Source organism: Daldinia loculata (genome assembly GCF_022478755.1).
Source record: "Daldinia loculata strain CBS 113971 unplaced genomic scaffold F4817scaffold_41, whole genome shotgun sequence".
Lineage (NCBI taxonomy): Eukaryota > Fungi > Ascomycota > Sordariomycetes > Xylariales > Hypoxylaceae > Daldinia > Daldinia loculata.
Window position 1 is genome coordinate 311,740 of NW_026054895.1, and position 15,557 is coordinate 327,296.

The 15,557-nt window shown below is 48.1% G+C and overlaps 6 protein-coding genes across 6 annotated transcripts; 2 read left to right on the forward strand and 4 right to left on the reverse strand.

Moving 5' to 3' along the window:
- Positions 1-14: 14 nt before the first annotated feature.
- Positions 15-1,879, reverse strand: F4817DRAFT_360190 (glycoside hydrolase family 47 protein; the record flags this gene model as incomplete). The annotated part of the gene is made up of 3 exons (XM_049306245.1): positions 15-134; positions 189-430; positions 544-1,879. The coding sequence occupies 3 exons, from the start codon at positions 1,877-1,879 to the stop codon at positions 15-17; spliced, it is 1,698 nt and encodes a 565-aa protein (XP_049157046.1).
- Positions 1,880-2,641: 762 nt separating this feature from the next.
- On the reverse strand, positions 2,642-4,093 carry F4817DRAFT_344314 (uncharacterized protein). The gene has a single exon (XM_049304130.1). It carries the CDS (start codon positions 3,594-3,596, stop codon positions 2,934-2,936), a length of 663 nt encoding a protein of 220 aa, XP_049157047.1. The 5' UTR covers positions 3,597-4,093; the 3' UTR covers positions 2,642-2,933.
- A 1,055-nt stretch (positions 4,094-5,148) lies between these two features.
- F4817DRAFT_344316 (uncharacterized protein) lies at positions 5,149-7,426 on the forward strand. The gene has a single exon (XM_049304131.1). The coding sequence runs from the start codon at positions 5,512-5,514 to the stop codon at positions 7,393-7,395; it is 1,884 nt and encodes a 627-aa protein (XP_049157048.1). The 5' UTR covers positions 5,149-5,511; the 3' UTR covers positions 7,396-7,426.
- Positions 7,427-7,843: 417 nt separating this feature from the next.
- F4817DRAFT_360192 (actin depolymerizing protein) lies at positions 7,844-8,971 on the forward strand (the record flags this gene model as incomplete). Its single annotated transcript, XM_049306246.1, has 3 exons — positions 7,844-7,862; positions 7,924-8,513; positions 8,570-8,971. The coding sequence occupies 3 exons, from the start codon at positions 7,844-7,846 to the stop codon at positions 8,969-8,971; spliced, it is 1,011 nt and encodes a 336-aa protein (XP_049157049.1).
- A 157-nt stretch (positions 8,972-9,128) lies between these two features.
- Positions 9,129-10,566, reverse strand: F4817DRAFT_188875 (mitochondrial carrier). Its single transcript, XM_049298445.1, has 4 exons — positions 10,347-10,566; positions 10,232-10,279; positions 9,446-10,160; positions 9,129-9,376 (listed from the first exon to the last, which is right to left on the reverse strand). Exons 1-4 carry the CDS (start codon positions 10,408-10,410, stop codon positions 9,220-9,222), a joined length of 984 nt encoding a protein of 327 aa, XP_049157050.1. The 5' UTR covers positions 10,411-10,566; the 3' UTR covers positions 9,129-9,219.
- A 1,269-nt stretch (positions 10,567-11,835) lies between these two features.
- F4817DRAFT_188932 (WD40 repeat-like protein) lies at positions 11,836-14,802 on the reverse strand. The gene is made up of 3 exons (XM_049298446.1): positions 14,098-14,802; positions 12,513-14,034; positions 11,836-12,448 (listed from the first exon to the last, which is right to left on the reverse strand). The coding sequence occupies exons 1-3, from the start codon at positions 14,545-14,547 to the stop codon at positions 12,267-12,269; spliced, it is 2,154 nt and encodes a 717-aa protein (XP_049157051.1). The 5' UTR covers positions 14,548-14,802; the 3' UTR covers positions 11,836-12,266.
- Between the last annotated feature and the right edge of the window lie 755 nt (positions 14,803-15,557).

Sequence of the window (15,557 nt, forward strand, 5' to 3'; positions counted from 1 at the left end):
AAGAAATGACTTGATCATTTAGGCCTGAGGAAAGGATGTGCTTCGGTATTGAGCACATAGTCGTCAAGATTAACGACGTCAGGAGTCGAGAAGAGCAGGTAAAAATATTTCAAAGTCTCTGCTAACCAAAAACTCTGTATTTAAACGTCAGTATTATAAGATAAATACCTACGCATATTCATACTCACCTCCATATAGTCATCTTTTGGTAGGACATCTGCCATGCGGGTCACGTCCTTTACGGCCGCGTGAGTCCCCCGATCGGTCTTAGTTCCGTTCGCGATAGCGGTGAACATATCCCATCCTATGTCTTGCCAAACTGTGTTCCCGGTGATGCGATACATGATGAACACACTCTCTATCGCCTCGGGTCTTAGGATATACCGGGGATCTTTAGCAGTGGTGAATCCAAGAGGAAGATGACCCTTCCCTATATTATCAGAAATCAGTAGGTGTCAGTTAGAAGACCGGAAAATAAATCAAGTTGACTACTTCGAAAGCTACGAGGAAATAAATAGTTTAGGATCTTATGCGCCAACTCACACTCGCGTCGCTTCTGCTTTTCCTCGTCGAATCGCTTCTCATCCCACTCGCAGTCTTCAAACGACTTGCAAGCTACCATATTCAGTCGTTCGGGCATCATCCCCGTTGGAAATGATCGATACCCGTACACGCAACCAAGCGTCAACTTGGCGCCAATATTGATGTATCCCGGGCTACCAAATAATTTACCACTTAGCGCATAGACTCCACCAAGATAACAAGCAAGATGCTCAGTCTCCTCGTCCAAGGTCACCTCGCCTGTAGCAGATACACTGGCACTACTAGCAATAAGCATCTGCATGTTGTTAGGCACCATGGGTCTAAAAAGCAGGTTATTCTTAGCGGCCTCCAAGAACCCCTTAGACATCGTCTCGTACTTCGGCTCCGTGCCCCCAAGAAGAGCATACTCCTTGGGAAGATACTCGTATAAGCTGTCAGCACACCCAGCAAGAGTGTACGAGTTCCCCGTTATGACATCTTGGGATTTCATAGAGACGTAGGTAGGCCACAGACCCGGTATCAAAGTTTGGTTTTGACCTCGGTAGAAGACATCCATTACTCTTGCAGCTGCATCATAATATTTCGGGTCCCCCGTGAGCTGTGAGAGTCGCGTCAGTTCAAGAGACAGCGTCCCTGGAGAAGCCGAGACCACAGAGGACTCGACAGAGAGAGGTTTCCCTGTTTTGGCGACCTGAAAATCGATGAAGTCGACGGGCATCCGATTCTCTGTGTTGAAAGCTACGTAAATCAAGTCTCCAAGCTCGATAGCTTTCAAACGCAAGACATCTCGCTTGCTAAGGTCATACGTTGCAAGCAGACCTCCTAAGTAGCGAATGTTCGTCTCGAAGGTGTTGACTCTTGTAGAACTAGATCGACCGAAGTCTATCTTGGAAACTGCATCGACTGCCTCGTTAAATTCCTCTCTTAAACCCAAGATCCATAAGGTGTCGAGGGAGTCTACCAAAGTCGCAGCCCATCCGCTGAATTGGTCCTGAAATTCCCCGGAGATCGGCTTCAGTGCATCCTTCATCCACGCATACTTCTTGTATGCTGCCCAATCATCGAGGAAAGTTTTCTTCACATCGAGGCGTCTTGCTTCTCGAGTCTGTCTATCGGCAGACGCCTCGGAATGAAATTGAGCCTGAACAGGTAGGCGACGAGGCTTCCCCGCTGGCAAAGGAGTTATTTCTTCGGCAGGAAAATGAAAGGGAACGGTGCTCCAATCGAAGCTACTTCGCTTTAATGCGATCGGAGGAGATGTTGCATCACTGTTCATATGCCGTTCGAGTCTGGTGAATTCCGAGATCCACAGGCCCGAAAAAGAAGCCGACAGCATCCACCATATTGCAAGGGCGCCGGTAAGAAGGATTAAGGTACGTCTATGCTTGCGAACTTGGCGATGCATTATAATACACGACCTGCGTAACCAGACGCAAGAAACTAACCAATTGAAATGAATTCAAGTAAGATACCGCAACGGACGACGAAATCATTATGTTTGCAAGAACGCATTTTCAAAGTCTGACTGTGCCAATCCCCAACGTGTCATTTCCAGTCTTAGCCAAGGGGGAAAATACGATTTCACGTAAATTACCCAGAATAAGGAATTACCCAGAATAAGGTCCAACATTCTCCAACTAGCGCTGATCCCGGGCCCAATGAGACAGAGCATAGCGTCCGAGGGGCTAAACGAGATAAGAATCGGCCAACCGGCCGGGGTCTAAAGGGGCACGGAGCTCCGCCAAGAATACACGGACCATATTACTCATCCGTGCCATCGTGCCAGACGGTTGAATATCGGATCGGTCCGTACAAGCTGCACGATGCACCGCGAATGCTAGATCAAAACAACCGAAAGTTCTCTTATATAAGACATAACTACACTTCACCTAGGTTAGTAATGTAATAGTACAGAGAGATTAGATCATCTCTATATGTTAGATAAGACAGACCTACATTCTCTATAAATTCGCCATCGTCAGGGCCAGCTATACTCACGAACATCGAGGCTTCGATTTAGTAGGTAGTTTATTGGTAGGCTCACAATTACAGTATACCGTTAAAACAAACCATTAGGAGGAACACACTTAATATTCATGTAAAGAGCGAACTGTAGTAGTAACGGCTAAGATACATAAGAAAGTCGTTGACATCGTCAAAAGTCCCTTCTCTCAAATATGAAAATGAGTCTATAGACCCTACATGGTGACCATTCGAAATATTCAGCATCGTAGTAGAAAAGTATGTAAATCGTAAAAATTCAAAGCGCTTGTTTTTTCGGTTATGTCAGATATCGATGCTTAGTTCGTTGAGATGATCCAGCTATCGATAATAACAACAGGCATAGCCGTAGCGGACTATATCTCAGATCAGTTGAATCCATGGCCTTGTTAGATCGAGCCGAATCCGACGTTTTGATGATCCGGCTGCATAGGGACCTGGTACTGCTGGTTGAATGCATGTTCCTCAGTGTTGTAATACATCAAAGTTGAGGGATGCATCATAGCTACATGTTCATCAAGATCCACCTTTCGAAGGTAACCGTCATATCCCATTTTAGGACAACCGAGTACGGGGCAAGGATAGGGGGGCATCAAAAGCATAGTAGCTTGGGGGCCAGGCGTGACGGCGGCCTTCTTGGACCTCCTGAGCTTGTGCTGGCCAAGTTTGTCCGCCGTGTCGATCCTGTGATAAACTTTCAAATGCTGCGTAAGATGATCTCGACGGGAAAAGGCGTTCTCGCCTTGGTGGGCGTAACAATACTCGCACGAGTACTGGGCGGCATTGCGAGACTTAGAGCCAATGTGGCGGTTGAGGGCATCAAGCCGAGTAAATGTGGTGCCACAAATATATCCGTAAGCATTATGTCCCTCTTTTTCGCCATGCTTCCTGAGTTGCTCATTTGTCCCAAAAGTTTTATAGCACGTGGGACCAATGCAGGTCAGGGTTCCTGAAGCAGAAATATTTGTACATGAAATGGCCGGTCGATTACAAGGGCTAGAAGCAAGGGACCAATCAGCTTTTCCGCGTTGACAAAAAAAATTACCTTCCATGCTCCTGCAGCTGTGCTCCCAAGAATGGGGCAGCCTGAGGAGCAGGAAGACCGTTCATTGGGCCATGTTGAAGGTCGTCATATGCAGTGTCGTGCTGAAAGGTGGGATTATTGGCCAAGGCATCGCTTCCCAGTACGTTCTCATGTACCTGGTTGTAGTCGGCCATTGTGATGAGGCTCTGAGCGTTTGGATAAGGAGAGATAAGACAATATGGCTTACAGAATAAGGTCGCGCGTGCGTAGCTTCGAGAGTGGCCACTAGGGTATTCTTATCTTTTGACTTAGAAGCCCCCTTTAGGCATATATTGGTTCTTCTTGAGTACATGAGAGGTACATATCTGGCTGGGTAGGGTGTTGTAGGGTGGAAGTTATGCAGCTTACGGTGCAGGTACTCAAATACATGGCATTTCAGTGGTCTTATTGGCCAAAGGTGTTCTCAATGCCGTTGAGAGGCTTACCGGGGGAGCATGAAAATGTCATAGCCAGAGCTGATACCACCAAGCTTCTAAGAGAAATAGTTCATCTTGCCTAACAAACTGTCTCTTGATATATCTTGCATGCAGCCACTGACACACCCCGTCCGGTATTAGTACCTAGCTAAAAGAGGAGGTGTTGAGACGTTTTTTACTACTTGAGGTTGTTTATTGAGAGGCACCCATGTATAGAAGGTCTTATGATAAAAGCAGAAAGGCTCAAGAGTACCAATCTTGACCATACAAGATGAACTATACAGACCTATCTTCATAACCTTGATTTAGGTTCCAGCCGCTATCAACCATCGTGTCAACTCAATACTAGTAAAACCAAGATACCCCTTAAGCGTCTAGCATAACTTACTACGTGTTTTCATAACTCCGCAGCCTTTTTTTCATATATTATCATAATATTTATTAATTTTCAGCATACTCCGATTTTAGCCTTAAGCTATACCTACCCGTTCAGAGCACCTCAGCCTACGAATGCCCGCCAGATAAATGGAACGCCCATTGCATATTACATCTGCTACAATAGCTACAGCCTCTTGTTATAATTGGTCACGTCTAACAACACATTCCAACCCGAACAGACTTATTGTCATATGTGTAGGTACCTATGGACTTCATCAATAGGCTTCTCATCCTTGGATTAACCATGTTAAACTTCGTAGATTCGTCGAAAAGTTATATTAGAACGGGTCGGAATCCCCTTGTTCCACACTGACTTTTATATTATCTGACTTCCCAAGTCCAGATCAGGAGTAAATTGTAGTTCTACGCTTCACAATCTCCCAATATATGTACCCACTGAGTGAACACCTAGGTCAAGGTACTACGTTATGAATATAGGTATTCAATAGTTATGGGGTTTTGCCCTCTAAATGACTATTGATCTGTTATTTTCTTAAAGGTAGTTGCCTCTCTTTTCGGTCTTGCATTAAGGGAACAACATGGCAGCACTAGCTCAATATGCATCTTCCTACTTCAAGTAGGTTGGTTGTATATAAGTGAGAATCACCAATCCGAAACCCTTCATATGGCCACAAATGATTAATACGCATGTTATTGGGTCCCACGTGGTTCAGTTGTTTTAGTCGATAGTGCGAGGTTATTTGTAGCACCCCTTGAGCCTAATAGAGCACTTCAGATAGGAAATCTGTTAAACGTGAAGCTATATGAATAAAGTAATCTAAGGTTAGGCAAAATAACTACCACCCTTGTCATTCGAGAGATCAGCAATTACACATTGGACTAGACCCCCCGCGCCGAGGGTATGAGGATCAATTTTGCCGGCATTTAATTTTGCGGAGAATGCTTGCCATATTAAAAGGACTTCTGCAGGCGCAATGTAAGAAATATTTCTTACCTAACTCTATAAGATCTATTGGAGAGATTTGGAAAATATAAAAGTCAGTAGGGATTCAGCGAGGAAGGTGAACGATGATTACTATGGTTCGCAAGGCCATCGGGGCCAGCTTGTCGGTGTTAGCGCTCAGCTCTACGACACTGGCTGAACGCTGTGAGAGACCTTGCTTAGAAGGCCTGATCTCCGACTACCTCAATGCCTTAGTAGCCCACGACCCATCGAGTTTGCCGACGACCCCGGATGTAAAATACGTAGAGAACGATCAAATATTACCGTTCGGCACTGGCGAGTGGCATATCGTGGATTCGCTGGGAAAGTACAACCACACGTTCTCTGATCCCGAAGCGGGCCAGGTCGCGACTATCACTACCATTACTGAAAATGGCGTCGGTGCTATCTATCTTGTCCGCCTCAAGATAGAAGAGGACGGAAAGATAAGCGAAATTGAATCACAAATCACACGTGATTCGGGCGGCGCGGAGCTCTATGAACAGAGAGGTCAGCCGGAAGCCGTTTGGTTCGAAGCTGTACCGCCCGAGGAACGGATTACCCGAGACGAGCTGATCTCACAAACCAACAAGTATTACACCGGCATGCAGGGAAACGACCCTAAGGGTGACTACAGCTTCTTCGACAAAGAATGTAATCGTCTAGAAGATGGTCTTCAAACGACAAACGTCAAGACCGGTGATCCTTATGGCCACTCTAACGATACGGCATTCGCTTCCCTGACTTGCGAGGAGCAATTCCAGACAGGATTTCTTGGCTTTGTCACAAGAATCCGGGAACGTCACTTTCCCGTAGTGGACGAGGAGCGCCAGGCCGTCTTTGCTATCACTACTCTGGATCATAACGCCACGGTGAAATCGTTGCCTAGCGTGAATGGCACATCCTCGCCAATCCCGCGTTACTTCGAAACGCCTCGTTCGTTGAGAGCCATGGAGGAATTTCGCTTCCGTGGCGAGAAGCTTTATCGCATCGAGATGACACTAACTGAAGTTCCTTATAACATGCGGGCGGCATTTCCCGATGTTCCACTCGTAGATCTCAGCGGGCCCGGTACAGACTTTACTACGTATCCGATTCCGTGCGACCAGGTCTGTCTCGAGAATGTAGTGGGAGATGTACTCATGGCGATCCGGGTCCACGACCACACGCGCTTACCCCTAGCGAAGGGTGTACGCTACTCAGAGAATGGCCAATTTATAGCGTTCGGAGATGGCCTATGGGAAACACTAGAAGCGATTACTTGGATGGACAAGTACGGAGCAGTCTTATCCGATTCGGAAAGCGGGACGGTTGGCTACTGGGGATTCAGTACGGAGCACAGTATACCGGGAGTCCTTTCGCTACGTATCAAGGTCGACAACGGCCAAATAACGGAGATCGAAGCGAACGTTGTGCGTGGAGAAGCTACCGATAGTCGTGGCGGAACAGTAACGCTTATGCGCCCGCCGCTTCCAGTGGAGTGGGAGGGTAATGCCACAAGTCTCCTCGATCCTGTGTTCCAGGAATATAGCACCAACGGTGAGATTCCGCCAGAATTGTTGAGTGCATATTTTGATGGCCTAGAAAAGCATTCAAGCGAGGGAGTGCCATTTGCAGAAGGCTGCACTAGGCGTGACAACTTTGGCCAGGGGGATCTGACTTGTGCTGATCAGCTAGATGGGAAGGGACCGGCTCCGAATGGTCTCTCTAACACTACAACAACAGTGCGTGATCGGCGAATCCTAGTCGCGGATAGTAAGAGAGGTGTCGTGTTGGCCGTGGTTCTAGTGGATGAACCCGCCAACGGTCCCGGTCCACTGTCGCCGGCAGGTCGTGTTCCGGGGACTTACATGATTCCGCAGTTGATCAAAGTTGATGGCGGGTTAATTTCTCATATCGAAAGTGTGATCAAATGGGTTCCATTTGGATACACGTCTGCATGGGCAGAGGCGAGTGAGAAAGTACCTTAGACAAATAAGTAAGGGATCTAGAGTTGTTGTTTTGAGAAGATGTTTAGGAATGAAGACTTGGGAATTAAACATCATCATAGAAAGAGGATATGTACTTATCACACATAGCAATACTTTTATGAAGCAATTATCAGATATATGCAGACTTATGCAAGTATCCCTCTTCAGGCCCCGCACCCCGCACCATTCACCGTTGCAGCGATGGGCTGATGGGCTGATGGAGGGGCATCCTTGTAACTTTTCAGGCCGCGCCAGCCCTAATATCTTTACTTTACATCCTTTAGACCTGCGAGCCGGGTTGTGTGTTGTGTTAGGTAGGATCACCGACAACACTACCTACCTGTATATAAGTAGTCTGTAATTGTTTACTTACAGAGTTACTCCTATTCGGGCTCTAGAAAGACTTCTTTAATATAAGGAGACTTCAAGGTCTCAACGCAAACCCAGAATGCAGTCCGGAATATCTGGTATTATATCAACCCCTATTCTTGACTTAAAGATAACTTAGCTTACTTTCGTGAACTTCAGCTTCCCAAGAGCTCGTCACTCAGTTCAACAAGTTCTTGGGTGACCCGGCACAATTTGGACTTCTCGTGACTATCACCGGGGAGACCCTGACGCCGTCAACTACGCTCCCGCGATCCTCTCTATCGAGCAACTTCGATACCGACCTTCCGAAGCTGTCCTCTCACATAAAACCTAACGAACCTCTCTATATCATTCTACGCAGATATGACATAGCTCCGTACCTAATAGCTGTTACCTATGTGCCCGACACCGCCAAGGTACGGCAGAAGATGCTGTTCGCGTCGACGCGGTTGACGCTGGTGCGTGAGCTGGGATCCGACCACTTCCGTGAAACAATCTTTGCGACCATGGCCGAGGAGCTGAGTGCCGAGGGTTTCAAGAAGCATGACCGTCATAATCAAATTGAGGCACCCTTGACCGAAGAGGAGAGGACTTTGGGTGAGGTTAAGAGAGCTGAGGCCGAAGCTGGTGCCGGCACGGGTGTTCGTGAGATCCATCTCAGCAAAACCATGAACATGCCTGTCGCTACTGATGCTTTGGTCGCCCTAAGCGCTTTAGGTCGTGAGGAGGGAACTGGACTAGTGATGCTTGTGAGTTCTTCGAGCAATAGAATCGGGGAATATGCGTACTAACTAAAATGAAATAGAAAATCAACCCCGAGACCGAAGTCGTAGAGTTACTCCAGGATTCTTCCTCGCCTTCCACAATCCCTGAGCTCGTGAAGAGCATTTCGGCAACTGAACCTCGCTTCACCTTCTTCCGATACAAAGCCACACCGCCGAGCGGAGGAGACGAGAAGAACGTCATACTCTTCTTCTACACGTGTCCCGCCTCGGCAGGAACCAAGTCTATTAAGTTCCGAATGATGTACCCGCTAATGAAGCGTGCCGTACTTGAGGTGGCCACAAAAGAGGCAGGGCTCCATATCGAGAAGAAATTCGAGCTTGAGGATCCGAGCGAGATTACCGAACAGTCCGTTACGTCCGAGCTATTCCCAGAGGCGGAGGTTAAGACAGCTTTCAGAAGACCCAAGCGGCCTGGCAGGTGAAATGTCCTATACGGATTTGTTTCCATCACATAGTTACATAGCATATTGGCGAAGGTGAACTTGGAATTAGCGAGAACCCATAGGAGATAAGGAAGCAATGCGATTATATTTCGCTATGTTTCTTAATATGATATGATATATCACCAACGTGATTAATCGAAAATGACCAGCCCAAGGTCCCCGTTACAGCAACGCCACAAGGCTATAGCTAGTACATAATCCAGCTCCTTAAGATCATATATCCTTTCCTATTCTTCATACCTCCTCCCCGACAACATACTCGGCCCACTCTTCTCCAACTTGTCCTTCAAGTATTCATACACCGTAAACGTTACAGCTTGGCCTGGCGCAACACGCATGATTCTCGGCGTGATGCCTTTGTAGAACGCGTGGAAGCCCTCTTGTCTATACCATATATACAGCATCAGCACTGATACACGAGCAAATAGACGATGAAGCAGAAAATAAACTCACCTAAACATATCCCTCGCAATCAAACTAATCCTCTTAAACGCCGAAACCCCCTCCTCTGCCGGCGTCTTCTGCAACCTCGTCTTAATCGTATCGATCGGCGCATTACTCAACGGCCCCATCGCGCCGCTCACAAGTCCAATAAGCGTAGTCTGCCAGCTAGGCAGACTCACCGCGCTTCCTCCTTTGTCACCCTGCCACCGCAGTAGCACTTCCTTGAAGTACGTGTACGCGGTGAAATTGACGGCCTGGTTGCTTCCCTGCCGCAGCGCCGTCAGACTTACACCTCGGTACAGAGCGCCGAAGCCCTCTTCCCGTACTACCGTGTATAGCGCGTGTGCTGCGTTCCGGTACTTGGGTATGTCGAGAGGGTCTGCCATGCTGTGGTGTTGCGCTTGCAGGCGGATCTTGATGACTTCCATAGGCGTGACGACCGCTACGGCTTCGGTTACACCCGCTGCGAGTCCTGCGACGAAGGTCCCGCTCCCGGAGATCGCGCGCGTTTCGGCGTCAGCCAGCATTTGCTTGTAAGCCTCGAAGGACGTGAACCGGATCGCCATCTTAGGCACGATGCCGGTTAGAACTGCGCCCAATCCCTTATATAAGCCCAGCGGTGTTTCGCGCTTTACGATTTCGGCTCCCGTGCGGATGAACCCGCGTTTGGGGGCGCCGGGTTGGCGGGCTCGTCGTGAGAGCTGCATTCGTACTTTTATTGTGTCTGTGTGGAAGGACGGCTATTAGAGAAGAGACAAGATGATGAGACGGTGGATATGGATATGGAGTACGAACCGAGAGGATGGCACGCCAGGGCTTCCATCATACCTGCTCCGCCGCCAGCTGATCCGATGCATGTTAGTATATAGTAAACTGGCTTTCTGAGAGCAGGTATGGTCCAAGAACGCACCGATCAAATTCGTCGCTGCAGTCGGCGGCGCCTTGCCATCCTTTCCTCCTACTTTTGTCGCCATTATGTATTATTAGTATAGGGCTTGCGCCCAGGTTATACTCTAACGTGCTTCCGTTCGTAGCAAGATTGTTGATATTGGGCGAAGAACCATGAAGCGTTCTAAGAGGGTTACCACATGCAATGGCCGTCACCGACGTGCTGTTAAGTAATACCGAGGAAAGAAAAAGCCAACAAAGAGATGTACTTAGTATATTTGACTTTAGAAGAGGCACGTGGGAAAAGGGAGCTCTGGGCTACGAGTATAGCAGCACAAAGCAACAAGTATCAAGTCTGACGAGTACGAGCATGTGCATATATAGGAAACTTATGACTCATGAGCAATAGGAGAAGAGCAGACGACCAAACATACAAGAGGACCCCGAGCCAGGAACTCGAGCTGGGATATCTAAGTAGGTATCTATATAAAAAGCCAGGCCGGCCCAGGTACGAGGATTACCGAGCTCCAGCAGTCGACTTTGCACCTGCGTACCCGCCATACCGGAGAAGTCGAGCAAGTGACTAACTCGCCAGCACCAAAAGATCCGCGGCTGGGACACCGAACGCGCCCCATCATCTCGTGCTCTCCTCCTGGGTCTAGGCCGCGTACGTACTAGCAAAGGCAATTGGCTGTGGGGTCGGGGGGGCTTAGATCGACGACGAGTGATGACAGCAGAAACTTAAACCTGGGCGCGCGCGTGTGTGTACACTATACTCCCAAGATTTGCTCCCTTTTCGTCTTGGTGTGGACGGGCTGCCGGATCAGCCCTCGTTCGGTAAACCGGAGCTCCAGTCGCATGTTGCTATGACAGCCATTGACGGCCGGCGGGAAGTGATCTAAGCCCCTTAAGAGTCTTTCAAGTACGAGGAATACCTGTTCTTATTAGGTAGTTAGTCAATTAACTAATACTAAGTATCCCATATCTCATAACCTCGATTCCCTATTCGCATTATCTACTACGATAGCTGGGAATGTTGACAGGTTCTGGCCTGTGATTCTTTAGCTGTGACGTCGAAAAAGGTGTGTTTACCGACTGAGAGCCGAGCTTGTGATTTTGCGGGGGGAGAAGGCCGGGGCATCACACTTGACAGGGATCTCGAATTGGTACGTACTAACATGGAACTTACGTAGTTAGACCTTGTGGTCCATATCGGATACTACCGGGTAGAGATGCTCTTTGAGGTCACTTGTAGTCTAGTTCTTTGAGGCTCTATGTAGTAAGAGTATGAGTTTATGAACGTGGTTAATACTTCACTTGCCGAGGTTAGAAATGCAATTGGAATGTTTCTTGGCCGAGCTTCTGAGACAGTCAAGAAATCAGAATCATCCAATAAAGAATGCTTTGAGCTACATGTATACGATTTTCAGCCGCGGGATGCAGAGGGCCATCATTTATAAATGAATCATCTAGTTTAGGAAGCAGTATAAACCGGCCTCACATGCAATATATACGGGTTAGCATAATGCGGGGAAGCTCAAGCCACATATCAAAACAATGTTCTCATTCTTATGAATTACAGTAGATAATTAAAAATTTTTTTTTTTGATATATTGGACAATGTTGAATAAACCGTGTCCTATCCTAATCCCAAGTAAAACCCATCCCCTCAGCACGCGATATCACTGCGCTGCCAAGCCTTATCCAGTACGCCTTAGAATTTTATAAATATTAGACGCCGACCCTCCTTGATGCCGTCAAGTTTTCATTAATAAGCTGTCGCCTTCCAGCCTGGCTGGTTTTTCATCCCTTTGTAGCCGGTTTAATAGTTGTGGTATATTTGAACGCCTTCCATGAAACAAACCCGCTGTAAAATCAACCCATGAATAATGTTGGTCCGAATAGGGGTAAATCAGATAACCCAGCAATGCGCCCAAAAAGGTTAAGCAGGGGTGCCGAACTCTTCGACTTCTGAAGGTTCACCCTCGAAGCTATATAACCGCACCTCTCCGTCCTCGCCACCGCTCGCCATCCGGCTATCACTGAGCCCGACGCAGGTTACTGGTCCGGCATGGCCAGTAAATGTTCGTTCGCACTTGCCGGTTCGAGAATCCCACACCTTGACTACATTGATAAAAACATTAGCAAATGCTTTAAAAACTTCGTAAAGTCTAGTTCAAACTCTTACCTGTAGCGTCGTTGGCACTAGTAACGTATCGCAGAGAGTCAGCCGCTAGCCCCCAGATGCCTTCAACATGACCAAAGAAGGTTCGGGGGCTTTTTCCTGTTGCTGTGTCCCAGAGCCTCATAGTTGCGTCAAGGGAGCCCGTAAGCATATAGCGTGGGGGTAGCGGTCGGTCAGGGTCGTTCTGGAAGATGGGACCATACATTGCTCGTTCCTCATCCACATCTTGGGTGCTCGAAAACGAAGACGACGAACCGTTTGGAGGCGTGCCGCTACGGTTGCTAGTTACGGAGACGGCATCGCCGTCACGGGTCGTCTCATCTTCAAATTCGTAATCGTCTGGAAGCGGAAGAACCTGTTGTACCTGTCCGACATGACCCTGAAATGTCTTGATACAGACTTTGGAGTCGAGATCCCAAAGCTTCACAGTGCAGTCGTCGGAGGCGGAGAGTAGCGTACGTGAAGCCGCGTCAATGCGAACATGGTTTACCCAATCGCAGTGGCCGCGTAGAGTAAATGACTGTTGGGTTTTGAAATTGAATATTTTGATCGACCTGTCCATGGATCCCGAAGCTAAAAGACCGCCATCCATATGCACGGTTATGACACCGCCTTGGTGGTTAAGGGTGTTGATACAAACACCCGTTCGCCAGTTCCATATTTTGACCGTACCATCTAAACTCGCAGAAACAAGCATCCTGTCATCGAACTGGAGGGCTCGAATTCCCATCGTATGACCCTCGAGAGTCCGAATTACCTCGCCCTTCTCGATATCCCAGAGCTTTATTTTCGAATCATAAGAGCCCGTAGCGAGCATGTTATCGTCGAATTGCAAAGCAGTTATACCGTTTGTGTGCTGTCCCCCAAATGTTTTAATGGTACACCTACCATACCGCCAATTTGATCCAACGCGATATCTCTCTCGGTATAGATCTTTCCACGGCCTAAACTTCTGGGTACTCGCTGACGACTTGTTTTGGTTGCCGACTCCGTTGACGCATTGACGTTTCGAGGAATCCGCCTCTTTATCCTCTAGGGAGGACGCGGCACGCTTGACGACCGTCATGATAGAAGAATCCTGACCATTCGTCAACAACGCTCGGTGGTTGTTCAGGTTTGCTTGATGCTGAATTTTCCATTCCTTTAGCCGCTTCTTCTCCAATCTCGGAAGACCCCATTGGCACTTCTCGCACTTGCGTCCGATGTGCTGCTCACACATACGGTGCCACACAACGTCGTCTCCAGATAGCTGGGTCCACCTTCTGCTAACCTGGGCAGCCTTGCAGAGAGAAGAACAATCAAGGTAGCAAAGAATCTTCAGAGATAGCTCTGTTGGTAGAGCAGACAGGAAGTCTATCTTTAATTGCTCGTGGACCTCACGAGACACTGTAGATAGTTGAGGAAAGCAACACTGAGTAATGATGCCTTGCAACATAAGCTCCCGGTGCTTCGAAGGGGCAGCGGAAAATAATGACCAAACATTCGTAATAGCCTGTCTATCGGCAGCAGGTAGTGTTTCGAGTTCCTACATATCAATATAAGTATCGGTGAAGAGCTATGTTACACAAGGTGGCGGGCAAGAACATACGCTCTGGATTAACCCCATCTTGGTCTCGTCAGCAGCCCTACGACACTTAGAATCTGGCCGGTGTCGGTAACAATATTTACTATTAGGGTCCTTTGTCGTGATGGCAGCCATAGACGGAAGATCGGGCTTTCCTATAGGTGCGTACAACCCGGGGATATGTTCCCGTAAAAAGGGAGTAACAGATTGGCCCATGAGTTGTTGGGACATATTGGGTAGTCGGGAAGAGTCCTCTGCGTCCTCGGGTCTTCGTCTGTTACAGTTATCCCTTGATGGTTTAGATTGTTCGGTCGGTACGGAGGACAAGGACTGTCTCTGCAGACGAGATCGGTTGATGGTGGATATGTTGTTCAGATTCGTCGGTGTGATATGATCCGGTAGGAAAATGGGGCCATCGTGTCTCGACGTCGACTCGTGGCCGTTGGGTATCGGCATTGGCGGTAGGCTGTCCATAATGATAGATGATGAAAGTTGAGGGAAATTAGATTGGTGGCCGGGTGCAAGGACAAAGCCCTGGTAAGATCTTATTCGAATTGCACCATCGAAGAGAGTATGGTGAGGGCTACGGTGAAACGCGGTGAGATGGCGTGCTGGGTCGATGATAAACCATACAAAGTGCGGTACAGATTTGCGCTCGTTTCCGTTCGGTTGTCGTAGACTCACTCCCAAGTCTCAAATTTCCCCAGGATCTAGCAATCCAACAATGCCGGTTGGCGGGCTAGACGGCTCGGTATAATATGGTGTACCCTGTTTTATTTTTTTTAGTTTCATTCCCTTTTCTTTTCTCTTTTCTTTTTTTCCAAGTATCGACGGCCTTGATGGCCAGAAAGCCGGGGAAGCCAAAAAAAAAAGAGGGACGGACTTGGACGGGGGGCAATTGCACGTCAAGTAGAACAAGATGGCGAAATCGGCCCAAGCTGCATTTCTTACTTTCCCTACTTTCCAATTGTTTGGCGCTGGTTGGTCTTGACTGGTTGGCTCATCGAAGCGGTCAAAAAAGTGGTGATTTTGTCCCCTAAGAGCCGACCAGCCGCCAGACCAGCGCCAAAGCAATTTGGCTTTTGGGCAATTAGGGTCTTTAGGGTCTTGCTTTGTTCACCTTTGTGGTGCTTTGGGGCCCGAATGGCGACATACTAGACCGATAACCTTCCGAAGTGCCGGGCCCCACTACGGCTATCGGGGCTTCGACAGCTCTGGAATAGCCTGGTGGGGTCTGGGGTAAGTAGGTACACTTTAAAGCACCTGGGCACCTTAAAATAGACCCAGTCCGGTTGAGGCTTTTCGGATGCCGCGCCCGCATACAAATGCGATGTAGGCCATCAACCTTAAATTCTTTTTCTTCTTTCCTCTTATGTACATCTTCCTGAATTAGAGGTATAAATTAACTGCTAAGTCACGATGAGAATTGCTTCCAATTTTGAGGTGTAATGCATCGAGACTTTCTTGCACCATAAAATAAATAC